At 37.4% G+C, this 22,519-nt stretch overlaps 2 protein-coding genes across 9 annotated transcripts in view; one reads left to right on the top strand and one right to left on the bottom strand.

Moving 5' to 3' along the window:
• Positions 1–22,519, top strand: part of LOC306990797 (uncharacterized protein) — a 35,265-nt gene that overhangs the window by 1,063 nt on the left and 11,683 nt on the right. The window contains exons 1-7 of one of the 8 annotated variants that reach the window (XM_079598063.1): positions 287–322; positions 11,346–11,456; positions 11,555–11,587; positions 14,861–14,897; positions 15,309–15,361; positions 20,982–21,086; positions 21,235–21,374. In XM_079598063.1, coding sequence (XP_079454189.1) covers positions 21,035–21,086; positions 21,235–21,374 — 192 coding nt within the window. In that variant the 5' untranslated portion in view covers positions 287–322; positions 11,346–11,456; positions 11,555–11,587; ... (1 more) ...; positions 15,309–15,361; positions 20,982–21,034. Of the gene's footprint in view, positions 1–286; positions 323–10,434; positions 10,538–11,345; positions 11,457–11,554; positions 11,588–14,860; positions 14,898–15,308; positions 15,439–20,981; positions 21,087–21,234; positions 21,375–22,519 lie in introns of those variants that run through there. The other 7 variants (XM_079598064.1, XM_079598065.1, XM_079598062.1 and 4 more) reach the window with 7 other exon arrangements.
• nucks1a (nuclear casein kinase and cyclin-dependent kinase substrate 1a) lies at positions 2,668–10,268 on the bottom strand. The gene is made up of 8 exons (XM_079596931.1): positions 9,958–10,268; positions 8,212–8,261; positions 7,936–8,032; positions 7,615–7,661; positions 7,374–7,526; positions 6,964–7,116; positions 6,275–6,430; positions 2,668–3,924 (listed from the first exon to the last, which is right to left on the bottom strand). The coding sequence occupies exons 1-8, from the start codon at positions 9,972–9,974 to the stop codon at positions 3,683–3,685; spliced, it is 915 nt and encodes a 304-aa protein (XP_079453057.1). The 5' UTR covers positions 9,975–10,268; the 3' UTR covers positions 2,668–3,682.

Here is a 22,519-nt window from a genome sequence, read left to right on the forward strand (position 1 = left end):
ACATAATAATTTTAAGGCAACAGGTTTCCTCATTTTTTTAAGTTAAGCCAAATGTCTTTTTATAGTGTATCTGTCTATCCATCCATCTTGTTCGTTCGTTCATTTAAATGGTCTTGCAGTGACAAATAAGTTTTAGAACTACAACTATGTAGTCTTTCAATGAATATAAAGTCATAAAACGGCATGAATACTAAAAGTGTTTCATATCATTAGGTGGAGTTTATGTCAGACTGTAGAAAGCTGACGTCACTGATCCACCCGCAGGTGGAAAAAAGTGGACGGTTCAGTTCTATTTTCTTTTGAGGCATTTCAACACCACTTGGTAAAAACACACCCCAAAAGAATGAACAAATGGAAAAGAACCCACACACACACAATACATGCCCTACACTACTGATACTGACACTCACACACCATTGTTGGTTCTGTTGTTTTAATTTGTGTTAGACACACAATAAACTTATGTTTTGCACCGTTTGCTCATAGCATGGTCTCCTATCTTGTTATGGCTCTGAGTCAGTCATAACAAGTGTAATGGCGTGGGGATTTTTTTTTTTGGGGGGGGGGGGGCCTTAGTACCAATTTAAACACCACAGCCTCACCAGAGTGTTGTTGCTGACCATGTGACCACTGGCTACCCATCTGGCTACTAAGACTATCACAACTTCTGTTTCATGCTGACTTTTACCATTCTAAAACAAAAAAACTTTGTTACAATATCAAGCACATAAAAACTACTGTGAAATTGTTTTAAAAAGTTTGAAAAACTGGATTCAGAAATGCTGAAACAAATTCATGCTTAAATGCTTTGTGCGTTACTCATAACTTGACATTTTTCACAGTTTGTTTCACACCTCCAGCCATTTGTGGTTTTTCTGACGTCACTCTTTAAACTTCCCTTACATTTTCTAGACACTTTTTCTCTATATATCTGATAGTTAGTTAACTTTTATTGTAGTAAAAATATTTTAATGCCAACTTTTGCAACAAAATGATTTTCTTTTCTACTGGCAATTCAAAATATGGCTAACTCGTCGTTGAACGGTCTCAGACTCGCACTGACAGAAAACACACTGAAGGCAACTCAGGTGAAATCTGAAAACACTGGCATAGTGTGTTTGAATTTAGTATTGCAACTGCTGGCCATACAGTGTGTGGAAACCAAAGATAGACTGACAAACCAGTTTAAACTCTATCCCACTATTAATTTGACGTCAGTAGTAACTGCAAACGAAGCACTTCACTGACTTGCAGACCATATTATTACTTTTATCCAGTCATGTGTGCGGACATGGTTCCGGTTATAATATTTTCATTGGATATAGGCTTAAACATCTTCCATATGATTATAGTTTTTTCACTGGATATAAGCCTAATTTTTTCAAGTAGTGCAATTCAACAGACTATTTCAAAAACATTTGTCACTGTTTTACTTCCATATAAACATCTCCTTAACTATTTACCTGAACTTCCCTTTTAAATGACATTCACACTAAGGTATGACAGTATCATAGTTTAAATAATTTCTTTCTTTTTTAAAACAGAGCTCCAAGAGACAATAAGACACCGAACGACAGTTTCTCATTAAAATGAAGATACATTTTATTTCTTTTCTTAAAAAAACAAACAATACAAAAAAAATCTGAGGAGGAAAAATGAAACAAAAGAAACCAGTTTAAAATTAAATCAAGCACAAAAAAACAAAACATTCATACGTTTTTGGACAGCTAGGTTAAAAACCAATTCATAGACAGCACGAGTGGAAAATATTCAGAGATGCCTGGCAGAAAGGATCGAACCATGTCAGAATGCCATGTATGCACTTGTAGACAGAAAAGCCCGCGAAATGCATCATGGGATATACATCATATGTGTCTGGAATTAAAAACAAGCAGCAACAGAAATATATATTTAATGAGCAAACACACATAAGGTATGAATAGTACAATTCTTCTCAATCCTCACAGTGCAAATATGCCTCTCTGTGTCATGACATCAAACACATCTGATCCAGGGCTGAAGAATAACAAGATTTGACCTTTTTAAAACATTATTAGCTTGGTTGAAGAGATCCCCAACATTGAGCAATACAATCTCTGGGCGAAACGGGCATGAGTCAAAGATACCCTCTGTTTCTGAACATTTAGCTTTGCGGTACAAGATTTTGAAAAACAGGCTTGGTAAGGCAGAAAGACATCAGATTCACATTTCCCGTGCAATTAACCGTTTTAAGGCCCGATCTCAGCACGCTCACTGCGAGCCTCTTTTGAGAAAAGAGATGAAAGCATTCATACTGCAGCCTTAATATGAGATGATCTGGCGGATGAGAAAACAAACAAAACAAACAAAGGCAAGTGAAAAAATTCAGAGCGAAATGAGCATGATTCTTGAAGAAATATTCCAGGTTCAAAACGAGTTTAGCTTGATGGATGGCAACTCATACCTCAGTTTGCAAAAAAACTAACAAAAAAAAAACACACCAAGAAATGAACTTACAATGGGGCAAACGTCAGACACTCGCCATTGTAAGTGCACAACAAACTGAGGTACAGATTGAAATTATTTTCTGTGGTAATGTCGCAGAATTTGACATTTTTAATCCAGAATATTACTAAAACAGTAACTGCATTATGGTTCAAACTACACAAATTGAGACTGTTTATTTAAAAGGTAAAACTGAAAATTGAATGGCAAACCCTGGATAAAGTGTACCACGACACATGTAATTCTCAAACCACGAGCATTAGATGTCAGTTTCTCCATCTTCCGCTGATGATCCAAGCGAGCGCATGTTGAATAAATACAAAACGAATCCTCAGATAAGCAGAGCCGCTAGTCTCCAAACAAACGGCGTGAACTATTACGGATCGCGAAACTTCCTAACGAATGGCTTTCTAGAGAGGAATCACTACACAACAAACGCATTGGACCTTAATTAAACACTGTTTCAGAACTTTGCAAAACTATTCATACGTTAAAATGATGTACTTACGCAAATCGAATGCGACATTTGTTAAACGCAAGCAAAACTGGTTTGTAAAACCAATCTTGCGCAAATTGCAGTGAATCGACTGCGACAATTTGTAGACAATTGCATTTGCACTCCAATAAGCCATTACAGATTTACACTAATACTTGTTTTGTTTGCGCAGTGAGAAAAGTTAATTTACGCAAGAATGGTTTTACGAACATTTTACACAGAATTTTGTTTCATGAATGAGGAACATCGGTCGCAACAATGCAGAGTAGGCAATAAGCTTTATACATGTTGCCGAAATGAACGAGCGCTAAAGCATTTTTTTTTTTTTTGAGAATACGGTCATGTGATTACCCTGGGCGAGCAGCGACGCTACTGGTTGGAACGATGGGCTTCCCTCGAGATTATATACCCATAAATAAACAGACTCAGACACATTTTACTCAATAATATATATAGATATATACGCTAACAAGTTCTGGGAAAATGTCCTTTGCGATATGGAATTTATAGGCAAAAAAAAAAGAAAAAAAAGAAGGGAAATAAAAAGAGTTCAAACCGTTGAGCCAGGCCACAACAGACAATGAAAAAAATCTGAAAAGCAAACAAGCCCAACCCTCTCCCACCCCCCCACCCCAAAAAATGCAGATAAGGAAAGAGTGTAAAGGGAAAGAGAAGAAGAAAGGGACGCCGTTAATAACATGGCTAGTCTTCCCCGGATGGAGCCTCCTCTTCTGAGCCGTCCTCTTCCTCCTCGTCTTCCTCATCTTCGGGGGCATCATCCTTTGTCTTTTTGGAGGGAGGAGACTCTTTCTTCTCCACTTCATCTTCCTCCTCATCTTCAAGGGGGCTCTCGGGTTCCTCGTCATCTTTAGGTGAGGATTTCTCCGGTGCTTTAGCTGCACTTGGGCGACCTTTCCCTTTCCCCTTCATGGGGCTGGGGTTCACTGAGGAACAGACAGACACGTTAACATTAACTTCACAACTTGAGTCAGTAAGGTCCTGTTTACGCCTGGTATTAAAGGACAATTCTGGTGAAAAATGAACCTAGGGGTTAATAACACATGGTTACCGAGTCGATCGTTCTCTGGGATGTGTTTTCATGATAATCTAATGTAAAGAGTTTTATCTCTAAAAACTGATTAGCTTATAATGCTAGTATATGGGGCATAGCATAAGTAAAACGCTAGTTAATACCACAAACAAGGCTCAAAATAGCCTCACACTAACATGGTAGCATAATGAGGGTCCCTACATGCAAACCGAAGCGTTGATAACTTTGTAAGTGTACAGACAGTTTGATAAGAAGATACTTTATAAAGACAGTACATTACGCGTCTCGACTAGTCGAGCCACGAACGCGTGCTACGTTAGATTTCACAAACGTAATTCCTATAGACCATCTCACTTAGCACGCCATTCGTGACTCGACTAGTCGTTCAAAGATGGCTCCTGTCTGTATACACGGAATGTACTGTCTTTAAAGTATCTTCTTATTAAACTGTCTGTACACTTGCAAAGTTATCAATGCTTCGGTTTGCATGTAGGGACCCTCATTATGCTACCATGTTAGTGTGAGGCTATTTTGAGCCTTGTTTGTGGTATTAACTAGCGATTTACTTTTACTTATTCTATGCCCCATATACTAGCGTTATAAGCAAATTAGTTTTTAGAGATAACACTCTTTACATTCGCATCCCAGAGAATTGTCCTTTAAGATGTGTTTTGGTCGATTGGATCACGAGCGGACGACGCTAAATACAGGTGTAAACGGGTCTAAAACATTTTGAGCTCGTTCACTTTCGACCACTTCCAGAGGTAGTCAAAAACGCATTCGACCGGATTGCTTTCGTAGTGTAAACGCTCATGTGGTCGAACAGCCACAAAAGACGCCTACTGACCGGAGCGTAAACATTATGGGAAGCGCATTAGCCAGACGGGATTCATACTTTGTCGGATGAGACACAAATTTGGTTAAGGCAAAAAACACATAATGTTCTCCCACCATTCCTGATTTCTAACACACACTCAAAATGTTCAGCGTGGTAATGCGACTGTCAGAGCAGAAATGAAAGCTGCTGCTCTTCGTGTGTTTTCCTGTCGTCTTCGGGCTTGTTTATATGTTAATTACGTGAGCTTATTTTGTCCATTACATTGAAAAACCAATATATTTCCCTGCCCATAGACCCTCCACTCGAAGAAATTAGGACAGAAGTGGGCAAAAGAGACGGATTAAAACACCAGGTGTACACGGGAATGTGTCTCCCTCGTCTACTTGTGATCCGATTAACCAAAACGCATCTTAACACCAGGTGTAAACAAGGCCTAAGAGTTTTTTTTTTTTTAAAGAAAGGACACTAAATTGATCATAGTTGACAGTAAAGCCTAGGGATGTGCAAAACTAGTCGATTAAACGGTACAGATGCTACTAGTCGACACAGAAAACAATAGTTGATTAAAAATACACACGATTTTATTGGTTAAATTACTGCCGTTTTAATGTTACTGTGAGGAGCTGGATGCGAGCCGTGGAAACAGAGTGAGGTCGGTGGCGCGAGTGTTAATGAACGTCACCAGTCTGGAGTCCCAGGAGCTCCGAAGGTTAAGAGGTGGAGTGACGACAGTGGAAGACGAGAGAAGACCAGGGATATTTAAGTTGCGTTTTGTCTTTGTATGGGCGGCAGTCGGCTATGGAGAACCTGCCTTTTACTTTGGGTTTTACTTATTTTAAAACTTCTGTTTAATGTTCACCGGTTCCCCCTTCTTCCCTGCACCTTGAACTTTGATACATTTATATTTAAAAGCATTTTAAGCAGCACATTAAAATAAAACACTTATTTTAGGGCCTAATATCTTTATATTGGACCTCAGATGCTTTTTCTTCACCGAGTGCACAGAAATGACTGCTCAAGACAAACGAGGTGCGGGAGTATTTTGAATTAGAAATAAAACGGAAAGGTTTCATGTAAGGTTTCAAACTGGCGTAATTCCACTAGAGCTACGTGTAACCATATTCAGGACATGCACGTAGGTGTGATAGCCGAAACAAGCAAATGCCCATCGCTTTATTCGCGAAGTGTGCCGCGTTTAGCAGCATTTACTATGAGATTTGACTGTTTGATTCATAGATTAACTGCTCAAATAGATCATATATACACAAGTCTTTAGATGATTTTTTACTTTTAGACTAGTCGGATACAAAACTTTTAAACGACTGTCGCAAAAATGCACACATCCCCTACTCTCCAAGCTGCTGTTTTCCGTAACCATGAAAATCTTAGCAGCGTCAGTGGTTACCTGTGGCCTTTAGCCGGGGTTTAGGGGATTTCTTGTCCTTCTTCTCAACTCTCCTTCCTCCTTTCGGCACCACTTTTTTGCCTTTCTTTTTGGAGTGCCCATAGTCACTGTCATCATCATCATCAACCATGAAGTCTTCATCACTGCCAGACTCTTCTGCAGAGGATATCGGAAAGTGCATTTTTATGAAATGTGAGTGACGCTTGGCTGTGCAAAAATGGCCACCGCAAAACTATTGTAATGTGAACCATTGCTATGGTGTTACTAAGGGATTCTGAGTAGTTAATGTCATGTTAAGTTGCCAGGGCAGTATGGGCGTCTAATTACTGGCTTTTTGTTCATTTGTGGCATCTTTACACAGCTGATTTCTGGCTGGTCTGTGTCTGCCGCATAAAAGGCAGACTAAATTATGACCGCTCTGACCCACCTCAACTGCTAGAATAGAAGTATACTCTTAAAAATTGCTGTGTAAATGCATTTATGCCACCTCTGAGAAGCATTAAACAGTCTGTGTAAAGAATCCTAACGGCCACTTCAGAAGCGCTTCTGTGCCACCTTTAAAGTGTGTATTTGGCATAGTTTTATCATTGGCCAGGCCAAAATCGTATGAGCAATATTAATAATAATAGTAATGCGGAGTTAAAGTGACAAACATATTGAACACTGCAGTTAAAAAGCAGCACACTTACGGTCCAGGAATGCCTGTTCTTCCTCATCTTTCTCCTCATCCTCACTGCCGCCGTCTCCCAGAAGGATTTCTCTCTGTTTGGACACGGCCTTTGACGCAGCCTGCCTCACCTGCCTCGGTTTCCTGCTCACCTCTTTATCATCATCACTATCATCTGCAGAGGAATCACAAGTGTCAACAACATGCAGAACATTTATGCTTTATTAGCAGCTATTTTCACATCTGATTTCAGAACACGCACTCCTAAACTGTTTTATACGTTGGTCAGATGGTCTTTTTCTGTCTAAATGGGCAGTTAATGGCCAGAATAAGACTAAACTTTATGCTCATAGTTTAACATCTGCTGCTTCATGTTTTATGCATGAGAGTTCAAGGAGAAAAACTTTTTTTTTTTGTCAGTCCGCGTCTCACCTCCACCTCGTTTCCTCTTCAGTGGCTTTTTGCCTGGCTTCTCCACCTTTGGTTTCTTTCCCTTTTTGGCCTTTTTATCATCATAGTCACTTCCTCCATCTTCCTCTTCCCCTTCCTCTCCAAACTCGTTGTCTTCATCACTACCCAAGTCATCTGGAAAACACAAGATTAGAGGTTAATCGTTTTTTACGCCACTTTATTTTGAATCAAATCATCTGCGGTAGATGAAATAGCAATTTACCTGCGGAGTCATTTTTGGGTTTGGTCAGTTTTTCATCTGAATCCTCGCTGTAACGGAAAAGGGTTGGTTAGTAGTTTGAACTTTGAAGGAGAATGTCCTTGTATGTGGCATTTATTTCCTAGTTATAATTAACCGCAGCATATATGTGGGTCATAAGGAGAAAATGGATCTCAAAAAGGTTCACGATCCCTGGGGATCCCAACACACAAGAATCCTGTCATGAAATTCACCATTTATTACATATAAAATCATTTTAATTGCATTATTCTCATAATATATTTTCATCAAATACACCAAAGCTGGAAAAAGACAGATTCTTGCCTCTCTTCCTGTGAATTCTTAGTCTTCTTGTTCTTGATTTCACGGGGTGGAGCACGTATCTTCTTAGTTGTTTCCTTGTCTCTCCCATAGTCCTCATCTGGAGGCAGAAATGAGATGGATTGAACCATGATTATTTAAAACAATCTCTGAAAGGTCACCAATTGACCTGCTGAATATTTGCATTCCAATATAGAGTAAACTTGCAAATAAATTTTTTGTCGCACATCAATACTCTTCTGAAAGCTAAAATTATGTGTTTTAGAGATGGTTTATTACCTGCATCGTCGGATTCATTAAACTGGGAGTAATTCACCACCTTTCTGTTCCTGTAAGAAAGACAAAATACTGTAACTGTAAGAGTTTGTGATGCATGTGACGTTAATTTTTTTTTTTTTTTAAGGGCTTACAGACCATCGGAAGGTGGTCAGCATTTCTGCAAGAAAACCGAAGTTCATTTAACATTACTCGCTTCATTATGTTTCCTTAAATTAATGATCGTTAAATAGTTCCTCAATTAGCATTTCAACGAAGGTTTCATTAATACTGCAGTCTTGTTCCATTTAACCACTCAGGCCAGACATGGTTTTGAGATGCTTGAAAAGCCACAAGTTACTTTAAAGTAATTAGACGTTTCGGATTATAAATTACAATACTGAATCATCAATCCAGAAAGGACATGATAATATACGTAATGAAATGTATAACTAATAATTATCATATTTTGTCTACATGTGTATGCCACATACATTCATTTAACACATTTGATTTCAGTTGAAAACAGTAATCTGAGGTAGATTGAGACTAGCAGGAAGTCGATAAACCCTTCACAGTATCAATCACGTGACACAAAAATTAAAGACACCCCCCCCCCCCAAAAAAACCCCAATAAAGACAACTAAGTTTGCGTTAACCCAGTAAAAAAAAAAAAAAAATACTAGGAATTTTGTTCAAATTAAATATATATATATATATAAAAAATACTGTAAATTAAAAAAATACATAACTTATAAATTTCATCGCAAGTCTTCTTTTGGCGTAATTCCTCATATTTACGTTACCATGATAATAGTTACTGAGGCTTTTCAGAATCTGCCATTTTATTCTTCTTCTTTTTTTTAATGTAACTGTGGTGGCAAATATCAAGTTAAAAAATGACTTATTTAATAAGTTATAATCAAGTAATAAATCGGTATTCGCTATATTTGCATATAGTCGCTCACCACGGTGAATGTTCGTTAGCACACAGCGTGTTACGTTTTTTTGTACAGTCGATACGCGAGGAAGGCGGGCACCATTTTTACACTTTTATGTCGGCCCTCGGTCGTCAACGCAGAAGTCATATACATTAATCTGCTATTGCCATTTGAACTCAAAATATGGAGACTGAACATCAAATTTTGTGCACGTTTTTCACATAACTCCAAACGGGAGGTGTGGTCGCTCCCAGCCACCCCGCCCCCCTCTGACGTCACACGCGTCGTGTTAATTTACCGCTATCATAAAAAAAATACCTCAAAAACGCGTTTCCCTCCCTAAAACACCAACGAGCTTTCGCAATCTATTGTTTCGGCATCGTTGAGAAATTTGCGATTTACAGGTTGCAAAATCACTTGAATGGGCCAATGTGCACCTCCAATGGGATTTTATTACCCCTCCTGAAGCTTTGGCGAGGATGAATGGGAAGCCATATTCTCACTGGCTTACAAGGAAACATGAAGCCTTTTAGTGCTTCTCAAACAACAAATATATTCTGAAATATAGGTAGAAGATGCACGAAGAATAACCGATTACAGAATCCCGATTGATGCACATTAGAAACGTGCACGATATCCCCATAAATGTAAAAGACACAGCCCTCCGCCACTGGGGTAGAAACAACGAGCAAAATGCATGCACGAATGAGCCAAAATGTTACAAAATCGAGCTCTAAACAAGAACATAATGATGCCTGGCACATGCGTGAAGCCTAGAAGTCAGTGTGCATGCAGCAGCCATCAGCAGGACGAATGGAAACCCACGTACCTCACTGGTCTTGCCATTTTGCAGGAATACTGTAGAGGTTAAAAATTGTGAAAGAGCAAAAGAAAAGCAGGGAAAATGCAAACAAAATGTGCTGTTTTAAAACACAAGAGGTGACGTCGCAAAACCAACGCCCTCTCCCTGTGGTAAAAATCAAACAATGCGGGAGATATTCCTGCTCTACGAAGGTATTTAGTTTAAATTTTACCTTCAGCTACTCAAAATGGTGAATAAAACAAACTGAAACTGCAGCCTTCGCGCAACCTAACGATTGGATGGAGGGCGGGCATTGCTGTTCAAACTCAGCCCACTCTGCTAGATTTGCCCAGAGAGCGACGCTATTGGTCAGTTCAAACGAGTGTTCGATTTGTGATTGGGTGTTGTGGCTGTCTATCAAACGCAGGGTTCTCCAAAGCATTTACCCTCCCCCTCGTTTGCGGATAGGTTGAACAGCATGGCTCGGCTCAGAAACAAAAAGAGGCCCTCACGATATGCAAGATGTCCCAGTTTAACTGTAGAACAACTTTGTGTCGTTTGTTTCTTTTGAAATTAAGTTTATATAAGCGAGAGCACACAACAGAAGGTTTGAGACCTCGAAAATATACATTTGGTTGGCTATTGACCTAAAATCAGACCTAACTCGATCACTTTTTAAATTATATTATTTTAATACTGATAACAGGAATATGTTGCTTTAATGCTAACTGTTACTAGCATTATTCAACCCTAATATCATATGTCATCATTAAAGTTCATATTATAATAATGTTAATTATTGTTTTTATGGGAAATAAGATCAATGTTTGGATATTTCACCACAATTCCCATTTTTCTAAATTATGATTCTCACTGAAATTTGCAATAGATTGAATCGCAGTGAAAACAAAAAAGTACTGTAGTCGAACCTAATGTCTCCAGACTATCCACCCTCATGGTTTGCTTTGTTTTGTTGAAAGCATTGCTCAGAAATTGTCCTATTTTGATGTTGTCCACTTTTAGTTGATTGTTCCCCTGAAATTAAGTTGACTTAAATGAATGTATGGTTTGAGAGCTTAGAAAGATTTAAGACCCATAATAAAGTATTGATTTTAGCTGACTTTCGACCCTGAAATGTGACCTAACTTGATAATTATTGAAAGAATATTATTACAAATATAATAATGCATTACTTTAATATTGACCTTCTTTTGTCTTTATAATAGCTTTAATAACATTTACCCTTGCTATTTTGATGGATGTGAATGTGAATAACACCGTAGGCTGTTTAATATTCAGTCTCCAGAGTCACACGAATGGAAGGAATAAGGAATGTATCTAACATGTAATTTCAAAGGATTTGAATGCACACATCATATGCAGTGACTGTGTGTTTCCCTTTATTTCTGTTCCAGGAAAAAGGATTTCTTCCTCTTTATTCCCCTAGTCTTTCGCTGCAGACCCTGGAATCCTCTCTGCTCAGCAGTTATTGAAGTGAGGAGAAGGTATGTCTCCATGGCAACCAGGTATGATTCTCGTCCTTTTTATTTATTTATTTATTCGCCCATCCATCAGTGTTTGCATTTCTTTATCCTTCCGTAATCTTCCAAAACATCACTGGAAGAGTTCCTGAGACGGAAATCGGCTACTATCGAGGGTCAGTCATCTTATATTGCTTTTGTTTATTTGGATGCATGTCATCTGTTGCCACAGCAACCACTCACTTTTCTCCCTGGAGTGCACACAGAAATCACATCTAAATTCGAAGACAAATGCTGTCACAAAAAGTAGGACATGTGCAGAAATGCTCTCACAGGCTATCAAGCCATATGTGTGGGGGCCACATGCATAAACGTGTGTTTGCTCACAGCTCATGGGCAAAGTGCAGTGCAGTGTTGGGCTCTAAATCACTAGCTTCTGTTAGTACCTTTGTCAGACCAAAAACTAATTTGATCTGATATGAAATAAATATTAATGTGGGCGAATCCTGTCATAACATCCTTTCAAAATCTAAAAAAAACAAATAAATAAATAAATCAAGCATGTTTTTAGGACCATTCACTTTTTTTCCTCCCTTTTTTGCAATGTGAAAAATAAATAAACTAATTCAGGGCACAATGCTAAGGATTTATTATATTTTTGGTTCAAATTTTTACTTGCCATGCTAGAATTTTCACTGGCCCCACCACAAAAAAAGTTATACATTAAAATAGTTATTGTTTTCATTGTGTTTGACCCATTAAAGACAAGCAAATGGTAATGAAATAAAAACAAATAATCAAATTATGAGCAATACAATGCTTTTCAGAGTTTTCAGGTTGGTCTAACAGGACAAAAATTGAATAAAGTAATCCAATGTAAAATAACACAGCATATTCCTCACTGTATACATTAAATATAGATGAATCCTTATTCAAGTAAAAAAAAAAGTTATTCAGTCAAGAGCAGTGTGTGATTTTTTCTTTGTCCTTTGTTGTCTGATTATCATTAAAGGGATAGTTCTCCCAAAATGTTCAATTCTGTCATTATTTACTCACCCTCATGTCATTCCAAACCCATAAGACTTTCGTTCATCTTTGAAACACAAATGAAGATGTTTTTGCTGAAATCTGAGATCTTTCTGTCCCTCCATTGACAGCTACGCAACTACCACTTTGACGCTTCAAAAAGTTCATAAAGAGATCGTAAAACTAATGAATCGAGCGGTTTAGTCCAGATTTTCTGAAGAGACACGATCGCTTTATATGATGAACAGATTGAATTTAGCCTCACACATCAGTTGTTTTCTTGGAAGCAAGAACCAATGAGGTTCATTCTCGTGTGTTGGTTGAGTTTGTTTTATGTCCACTGATCAATGTTTATATATGAATACAATTTTGGACAAAACGGCAAAATTCATATGGATTACTTTTATGATCTCTCTTTGAACTTTTAGACCATCAAAGTGGCAGTTGTGTAGCTGTCAATGGAGGGACAGAAAGAACGGACATGAGGGCGAGTAAATGATGACAGAATTTTCATTTTTGGGTGAACTATCCCTTTAAAAACACAGACAGGAGGAGATGTGTTGCTGCTGTAACTTTAAAACTGAATGTAGATCCAATATAGTGTTACACATGCGTCTTATTTCTCAACTGTTTACATCGGCTGCGTCTCAATCAGCTCCCTAGCTTCTCTAGGTCGCGAGTATATTGGGTACATGAATTCTGGGATCGGTGATGACAGTAAAGGACTGATGACTCCATTTCTGGCAACATGACAATGTTCTCATTGTAAAACATCAATAATGTATTCATGAACAACTGCAGAACTGATATATTTCTGATACTATGTTTTAATGTTATTTAATGTACATTATGATAAATAGGCCTACTTTGCTTTTTATATATGCGTGCAACATTTCAGCCGTAAATAAATAATAAATGTTAGCTAGATTATGTTCATTACCTGTCTAGCGATGTATGTTTATGCTGAATTATATTTAAATAGTGGTTTGTATTTTAAAAAACATCTATCGCTTGTCGTTATGTGTAGTGAGTTGACTCGCATGATTTATGTTTTAAGCTTGAGAACTTGAGAGCATCCAAAATTGCATACTTCCCTACTTATATAGTAGTCGAAAAACAGTATGTGACAAAAGAAGATGTCAATTAACAATATTTATAGGATTTAAAAAGCACCCGGATGACCTACTACTTCCGGTGAGGTTTTGAAGTGTGCATACGATGGACACTTTACTGTCCCATGAGGCCACAGGAGAAGATTTGTGAATCGCAGTGAAGCGACATAACTGACGCTTGTAGGTCACATCATGATAATGGCAACATGGCAAATGTACTGTAGTACGTCCAGATTATATTCCTACTACACACACTCATGCTTTATAGAACATACTTTTTTAGTGGTCTTGAAGTAATTACCGGTACTTATTCAAAATAAGAGAGTATGTGATTTCGGACACGGATATGAGCATCGATGCTCCCTGGTTTCCACTGTGGGACTTTTTAGGGAGCGAACATTTCAGTGCACTGGAAGTATAGCTATTTTGGTGATTGAGACAGACCTTAAAATGGCCGACTCCCTGATCAGTGCCCTGAATACTGGAGGAGCTGACAGAGACACACCCGTTCACTTAAAACAAAACTGACTGTTTACTAGGAAGGATACTCTCCAAGACTGGCGTTTTGACATCGTTTTGTGAATTTTCAAGTGCAAGAAGACGTGAAAGAACTCAATTCAGTATTCACGCTGTTTGAGAGGCGGCTTCCTGTGGGCGCACTTCGGATGTGTGCGCACACAAAACTTCTCACACAGCACGTAAGTACTGAAATTAGTTCTCTTTTTCGTCTTCTTGCACATGAATATTCAAATTGGCAAAGCTTGAAAACACGTGGAAATTATACATTTTCGTGACGATGAAGGACTTGCTCAATTGGGCCAGTGACATGTTGGTCAACTGTCCCGGACGTCAATCGGGCCGTCCTTATTGTCGAGCCCTGTTAAATTAAAGAAAGAAAATAATGATTAAAGAATATAATGTAAAATGTCTAGAACAGGTATTAAGAATTTAATATGATAATGTGCACGGAAATAATGTCAAAATGCATAGGCCTAAATGTTTTTTTACAATAAGGTTTAATTTGTTAAAAATCGTTAACTATATAAGTTAACATGAACTTTTTTTGAAGACGCTTTATTAAGAAAGCATTTATTCATATTAGTTAATCTTTAACATTTACTAATACATTTTTAAGATCAAAAGTTGTGTCTGGTAACATTGGTTAATGCACTGAACTAACATGAACATTTGTATTAACTAATATTAGCAAAGGTTATATATAACATATTTTGGTTATTGTTAGCTTGTTAGTTAATGCATGTTAAAAAATAAGACCCTTTTTTATTTTACCATGTTTTCTTTTGATTCTAGGGTGAAATGTGACCTGGACTTACAGGGATTCATCCAGGTAGGAATCATGTCAAAGACTTCCTGAGTCCAAAATTTTGGTAACACTTTACCTAAAGCCTTTATGTATAAAGCATTATAAAGGTATTCATAATGTACGTTAAAATGCATAATAATATTTGTTTTCTCTGTTACATCAGAAATTGGCAGTGTGTTTTAATGCATTATACTTTCTGAAGATGTGTTCAATGAATAGATGAGTATTATAATATATTATAATTGTGGTAATTATTCATGAGAACATAAAATGCATTACATGGTGCATTACAGAGCATAATTAATGCATTAAAATACTTTTATAATGCACTATGTATAAAAGCTGTAAGTGAAGTATTACTAAAATGTTTAAAATACCCCCAGCAAAGCAAATAACTTAGTAGCCTCTCCATTTTACTTTTCTCAAAATCTACAGTTGCAATGCTAATGAAGGAACACGAGGGGGCAGTATGGCACTGCGATGACATGGTTTGCGCAGACAATTTAATTCCGTTTTTTTTTACTGAGATGGATCTTTGAATAATACAATAGAGCTGTTATGTAATGTGAGTATTAATGTGTGTTCTTCAAGTGAGTTCATGGCCAAAACCATTGTGATTATATTAAGACTGTCTGACTTTGTGTCATTTCTATCTATGTGTGCTCTGTATAGAGCCTCTGCTCAACTGGCTACAAAAAGGATTTGAGCTTTTAAGCCATGCTTTAAAATGTCTCGGCACAAAATATCAAACCTTGAGGCATTTATTTTTAAAGACAGCACAAGCACTCTTTTTCAAGAAAGTTTTTCAGAGGGTTTGCTATCTAATGCAATGACATCCATGCTTTTTAAATATCCACTATATATATTTCATGTGAATTCAGAATATTATGCCACTTTTAAAAGTTAATTTGTCCTTTGGCTATTAGTGTTTTCATATAATTTGTAAGTGCATATTCTACTCTTTTCTTTTTCATTTCTTTTTTTACCACTTGAGAAACTAATTTTATAAAATACAGATACCAACACTGTAAAAAATTATTGTTGGTTTAACTTAAAAAAGAAAGTTACCTGGATGCCTTAAAAATTTGAGTTCATTGAAATAAAGAAAATTGAGTTAATGCAATGAAGGAGATTGGTTTAATCAAGATAAACTCATTATGATGTTATCTGAACTACATTAATTATCTAAGTTGATTTGACAAAAGATAAAAAGTTGTGATTACATATATATATATAGAAGATGTCTAAATTGTCCTTTAGCTCTCCTGTTATAGCTCTGTATGTGCTACGTCTGGTTATGGTTATTAAACAGCCCCTTTCTGTTGTTTTTGTAAGTATATATTATGTTTAAGCTATAGAGTTTATAGTTGCATATCATTTTGAAGTGATGTTATAATGTGTATAATGTTTAAATCTTGAGGTGAATGACTGTGAACGCATGCACAGATGCTGTTGATAGCCTAACTTGTATTGAACCTGCAGGGACATTAACCAGCAAGACTAAGATTGGCTAGCCCCAAACTAGTACTTCTAGCACGAACCCTCCATAAACAGCATGCAAATCTCTCTCTGTTAAACACTTTGAAAGACTTCTCTCGCCACAGCGCCGTCCAGCATCTCCGTCCTGAAGTGTGTGGGAATCCAGAAGCAGCTGTGTCCCATCGCTGAACCTCTGATAGCACACTTCACTCAGTGCTGTGGGGAGTTTATTCAAATAGATCTCAACTCCCCGCAGCCGCTTTACACACAAACACGCAGACGAGAACCCAGTCTGGGGATTTTGCATTTTAAGGCATACTTATTTACAATTGCTGGCAGACTATTCTTGGACAAGAGCCCTGCAGAAAAATGAGAGGAGGCTTGCAGTGAGAAAACGGCGGGAAAAAGTAATTTCTTTTTTATAGAAGCATGCCAAATTAAAGAATAGGCCTACTTACTTGTTATATCTAAAAGATGGATCGCTCTTTAAAGGAACATGCCGACTTTTTGTGACTTTAGCTTACTCACCGTATCCCCCAGAGTTAGATGTCCATACACACCCTTTTCATCTCCGTGCGTGCCGTATCTCTGTCTGACGTACCCACCGCTAGCCTAGCTTAGCACAAAGACTGGAGGTAAACGGCTCCAGCTAGCATACTGCTCCCAATAAGTGACTAAATAACGCCAACATTTTCATATTTACATGTTGTGATTTGTATAGTCACAGCGTGTACAAATAACAAGGTCACATGAGACACAGCCATCTTCTATACATACTGGGAACTATGTGATGCGATCTGGGAAAACCCACCACATGGTAAAATTTGACATATTACAGGTTTTGATCCCATATTAAAGCTGTTTTCAAGCCCTTTCCAAATCTGTTTTTATTTATTTTATCGTTTGTCTGTAACAAAAGTTATGGTCATCTGAAATCGGCTGATCGCTATGATTTTCAGAATTTTCGGAATTTTGAGAAAAACAGATTTAATTAACGGTCACGTCCTGCTAGCGGGACGACTGGCGCTTTTTTTTATTGCCTTTTTTCATATTACATATTTTAGTAATGAACATAGATTAGGTATCATTCGAAAACTTATAAACTCAAAATTCATCCTATGAAAACCGTTTTGAAATTGGACGATTGAGAGGCGAGCAAGATCTTTTAAACAAGCAGCTACTTTAGACTCCGTTGTTCTCTTGTGCTCCGCTCCGCATCACACGATAACGTTGGATAAAAATAAATAAATAAAAACTTGCGTGCCCTTGTAGTTTACACAGCACTGGCGGGACCTTTCTGGTATGTGGTTTATTTTGATAGGTGAACGGTCTGTGTAGTGTTAAGAGAAGGAGAGCTGTGCGCGATTACGTTTTTTTGCACCTCCGCTTCGCCGTGCGTGCAGTTCTTAAAGAGAAAGACAGTCTTTTCAGCTTGCCACTATAAATCGCCATTTTTCTGCACTAAACTAGCGAATTTTCCTATGATATATTCAGAGATGATAGACAAGATGTTATAGAATAATAATTTAATGAAAACCCAATTTTGACAAAAAACTGACATTCAATCTATTTTTAGACCTTACTGAAAACGTGCCAGCGCGACATCCGACGGGTTTTCCCAGATCGCATCACATATTCTCAGAAGGCGAAGCACTGCTACTTCTGCGGAGTGATTTGCTCACAGCGCCTGAGAAGTGTTGCGCTAATCACTCCGTCCAAGTAGCAGTGCTTCGCCTTCTGAGAATATAGTTCCTAGTATTTTTACACGCTGTGACTATACAAATCACAACATGTAAATAGGAAAATGTTGGTCACTTATTGGGAGCAGTATGCTAGCTGGAGCTGTTTACCTCCAGTCTTTGTGCTAAGCTAGCGGTGGGTGCGTCAGATTACGGCACGCACAGAGATGAAAAGGGTATGTTTTATCTTATCTTATCTTATCTTATCTAACTCTGGAGGATACGGTAAATAAGCTTAAGTCACAAAAAGTCGGCGTGTTCCTTTAAGGGATAGTTCACCCGAAAATGAAAAAAAGGACATTAATTACTCACCCTCATGTCATTCCAAACCCGTAAGACTTTCGTTCATCTTTGAAACACAAATCTTTTTGCTGAAATCTATCTTTCTGTCCCTCCATTGACAGTTTCGCAACTACCACTTTGACGCTTCAAAAAGTTCATAAAGAGATCGTAAAACTAATCCATATGAATCGAGCGGTTTAGTCCAAATTTTCTGAAGAGACACGATCGCTTTATATGATAAACAGATTGAATTTAGTCTTTTATTCACATTTAATCAATTAATCAGCATAAACAGAAGCTCAACCGAACCTGCTTGACACGTGAGAATGAACTTACATCTCTTCTCTGATGGTGCGTTTACTGGCGTGAGGGCGGGGCAACCTGTCACTCGATCCACCAATAGCAAACCACAGCTATCCAACGATCCAATCAATTCCTGATGGACTTAAGTCCCGCCCTGTATTTGTTTTTGTTTGAGAAGCCATTTCATTTAGAAGATATATACACAATAGGGAAGAAGAGACTATCGCAACTTCCGTTTCATAACAACTTACATTTTTTATACTTTCTGGAAGAAGTTTTTATGGTGTTATTTCAATCAGCTTATGCGTGAAAGTTATTTCAGTGTATTAGTAAAAGCTAACTATTTAGAAAGAGTTAGCTATTAGTTAAGAGAAGGAAGAACCCTTTTTATCAAAAATTTAATTTCCAACACAAAATTGAATTTGAGATTTGAAAATTCATTTATTTTCTAAAAGCTTTTTATATATAGCCCAGATATACTTATTTTCTCACACTCACTGAACATAAATCTGGTATGTTTACCTTGAATTGCTAATTGCAGGAAGCCCCAGACAGGAACCATTTTTCTCTGTTTTGCTTTAATCCTGAAAATAATTAGTTTCCATGATCCATTTACTAACATTTTATAGATAGCAGCATTGAGTTTTAATCTGCAGTAAACTCCAGATGGCTTGCAGTAGGACTTTGAAACCAACAAGATGGAATGGCTGAAAAATTAGGGTCCGCCGAGCTTCAACACCCCGCAAAGCAACTTATTTAAATTAGAACAAAGGCGTTCCAGGATGAAACATTCCTCTTCAGCCAGAAGGCATTTTAAAGCTAGAATATATTCAATGCTAATGCCTTTGAAACTTCCAAGAGAGCCATTTTAAAGAATTCTTAAGCCGTATTGAAGGGTTTAAAAACTTCCACACAGCTAGATAAAATCTTTAAATTATTAAATCTTTATAATGTTCATTTCTAACAGTCAACTGCTGTTGCTAAAAAGGATTCCATTAAGTCTGTACAATTGGAGAAAAAAGCAAACCTAAAGGTCCTGATATGAGTACGCATTTTCTTCTTATGGTGAAGTTGGTTGGCCAAGGTAGTCTTGCTGGGTAAAGTGTTCAATACAAAGTGTCTTTTGACAGGAAATGTGGCATGTGTTTACAGTAATGCACTCGCAATGGAGGTTTGTGGGAAAATGCATTTCACTCTGATGTTTACACTGCAAAAAAAGGTTTTCTTATTCAGTGTTTCTGTCTTGTTTTCCAGACAGTACATCACAATTCGTAAATCAAAATACATTTACTCGAGAAGATATTAAGTCTTTTTTTTTGGATTTTTTTTTAAATCAAAATAAGTGAGTATATGCTTAAAACAAGGCTAAATGTCAAGCAGGCTAAAACAAATTTAGTTAAGATTTTTTCTGACCCCACTGGCAGATATTATGTTCTTGCTTTAAGCATAAACTCACTTAATTTTGATGATTTTTTCAGAAAACAAGATTTTATTTCTCAAGGAAAGAGTATTTTGATTGGAAAAACTGGAAAAAGTTTCATTATCTATTTTTTTTTTTTTTGCAGTGCACAAAAGTCTAGTTCATAAAATACTAATCTTGTCTGTGCAAAGTTATATCCAGTAATTCTCCTGTCATGATCATGCAAAGCCTGTAAAGTATAAGTTTATCTGCTTTGAACAGTATAGTGCCACCACTAAAATTTTAATTTTACAGCTAAAATAATTTATTTTTGTATTTTTAGTTTTAATATAAGTTGCTTTAACAAAATTACAGGATCCATAATTCTATGCGGCTGCTTATTGGTCAAAGTCTGCATACTGTGAAAAATATGCATTAGGTGCAGTAACAATTTTAAATTGCTAATAAATATCCCCAACAATTACAAAGTAACACATCAAATTAAACATGAAATTTTGAAGTAGAAAAACTTATAATCGGTTTCATTTACAGCTTTGAAAAATAATTTTTTTACAGTGCATGATATGGCTTGGGTCCCTTTGGGATTGTTTTCACTCCATAAGCAATACTACATCTCTCCTCATAAATAGTGATGCCTGCCTTAGCGACAGCACAGAGTCTATGTGTACAAGATGCAGTCTAATAGAGCTAAGTCCTCATCAAATAGATCCCATATCATAAAGCTGTCTGGTTGACATGCATTTCAAGGGCCCCCAATCTACATAATGTAAGTCGTTTGATTTTAAGCCGTCTGCCTTGGCAAGGCAAATGAGCGGCAGCTCTCTCCATATGTTAGTGCGAGTAAACAGACATGCTGAATTGTGTCATAACTGTTTGTCTCTATAGACATCAGCCACCTGTTGGGGAAATCTGCTTTATGTTCTCCAATCCAAACGATAATGCGACATGTCAGGTTGTGTCAGCTGTCACCACCCCGCCAGGACGTCAGAGGTGCGTGTGTGCGTGTGTGAGTGAAGTGTGTCATCCGTTCTCAGCAGGTCCTAGACATTCATAACCTATCAAGGTGCTCGTGTGATGCATTACATGTGACCTGGTGATAAAAATGTTCAAAAGTGGCTGATTTTTTTCTCCTTCTCAGTGGCGCACACTCGTCGAAAAGCTGTCATCTCTTCTGGTGTCTGCAGAGAAGGATCAAAGCGGGAACAGGCAGCCAGCGAGAGAGAGGGAGAGAGAGAGTTCGGGGTGAACCAGAGGACGCAGCCTCTCCAGTTAAACAGGGTAACCCAGTTGCTGCCGGATTGAAGGAAGGCTGCTTCTCTGTAAACAGATTCAATTAAGACATCAAACATCAAACCGTACGATGAAAAAGAATGCTGATGAGGAAAAAGCCAGGTTCAGGGTCGAACTGCATGCCTCCGCTGCTTTTCTCTGATTTAGAAACAGACTTCTTTTGATTAAATAATCATCGCTTCGTAGAAATGCAAGTTGCGGACCAGACGCGCGCGTAGACACAGCTGAAATTTAATGAGCTCGGTAAGATGCCGCAGAAGTGCTGCTGTTTTTAAGACCTCTGAATAAAACCTTTTTAGATCTGGGGCGCTCATGCTGCGTTCCACAGATTTCCAACGTCCTACTTGGAATAGTGCAATAGAATGCCAAAAGCCGGACCTCCAACTGGGAAACTAGTGTGGAAATCCAGCAGTTTACTACTTTTTCCATAGGGGCTTATGCACTATTCTGTGCCATTTTGTAATAATAATGTCAGAAGTGTGTTCACACCGAAAGTTCCAAAAAGAAAAAGTGGATTTACTTAAAAAAACACATGATGCTCTTATATAAAACCGAGTGTGGAATGTTTGGACACTTCATGCACTAAACTGTCACAGTTTTCTGCACGTAGTGGAAGGGAACGGCTATCAGACTCTGATGTTGGATGACAAAATAACTATTTTAAACCTTATACACTACATGGTAGAGTACATACTATAAGTGCATTGTGTGTATTATGTATGTGTGTGTGTGTATATATATATATATATATATATATATATATATATATATATATATATACACACTATATATACATTTATTTTAATTTAATTATGTCATTCACGATGGATGCTTCATGGGAATGCAGTTTTTCTCTCATTAAAGCTGTTCACAGTCATACCTTCGTCTTTTCCAATTTTCCAAAATGTTTTTTTTTTTTTTTTGCTTTAAATCAAAGTTTGTAATTTTGTAATTCACCTCATAGCTTTGTTGGTGTGGTTCATGGTTTATAACGTTTAAACTAAGATTTAAAAAAAAAAATCTCTATGGAATAAATGGCTGAAAAAAACAAACTTCCGGAACCAAGGCTTCTGGAAAAGTGCACAGACGCTGTTGCTTAAAATTCATTATTTCTTTTAGGCTCATGCATTTAA

Source organism: Phoxinus phoxinus, assembly GCF_949152265.1.
Source record: "Phoxinus phoxinus genome assembly, chromosome: 22".
NCBI classification, from domain to species: domain Eukaryota; kingdom Metazoa; phylum Chordata; class Actinopteri; order Cypriniformes; family Leuciscidae; genus Phoxinus; species Phoxinus phoxinus.

Bases quoted from the DNA above. Each gene is read 5' to 3' on its own strand.
- nucks1a (XM_079596931.1), bottom strand. The intron at 7,117-7,373 runs GTGAGACGCGGA...ATTCCTCTGCAG, and splicing joins GAAGAGGAAACGAGGTGGAG to ATGATAGTGATGATGATAAA. The intron at 3,925-6,274 runs GTAACCACTGAC...TCTGTTCCTCAG, and splicing joins ACCCCGGCTAAAGGCCACAG to TGAACCCCAGCCCCATGAAG.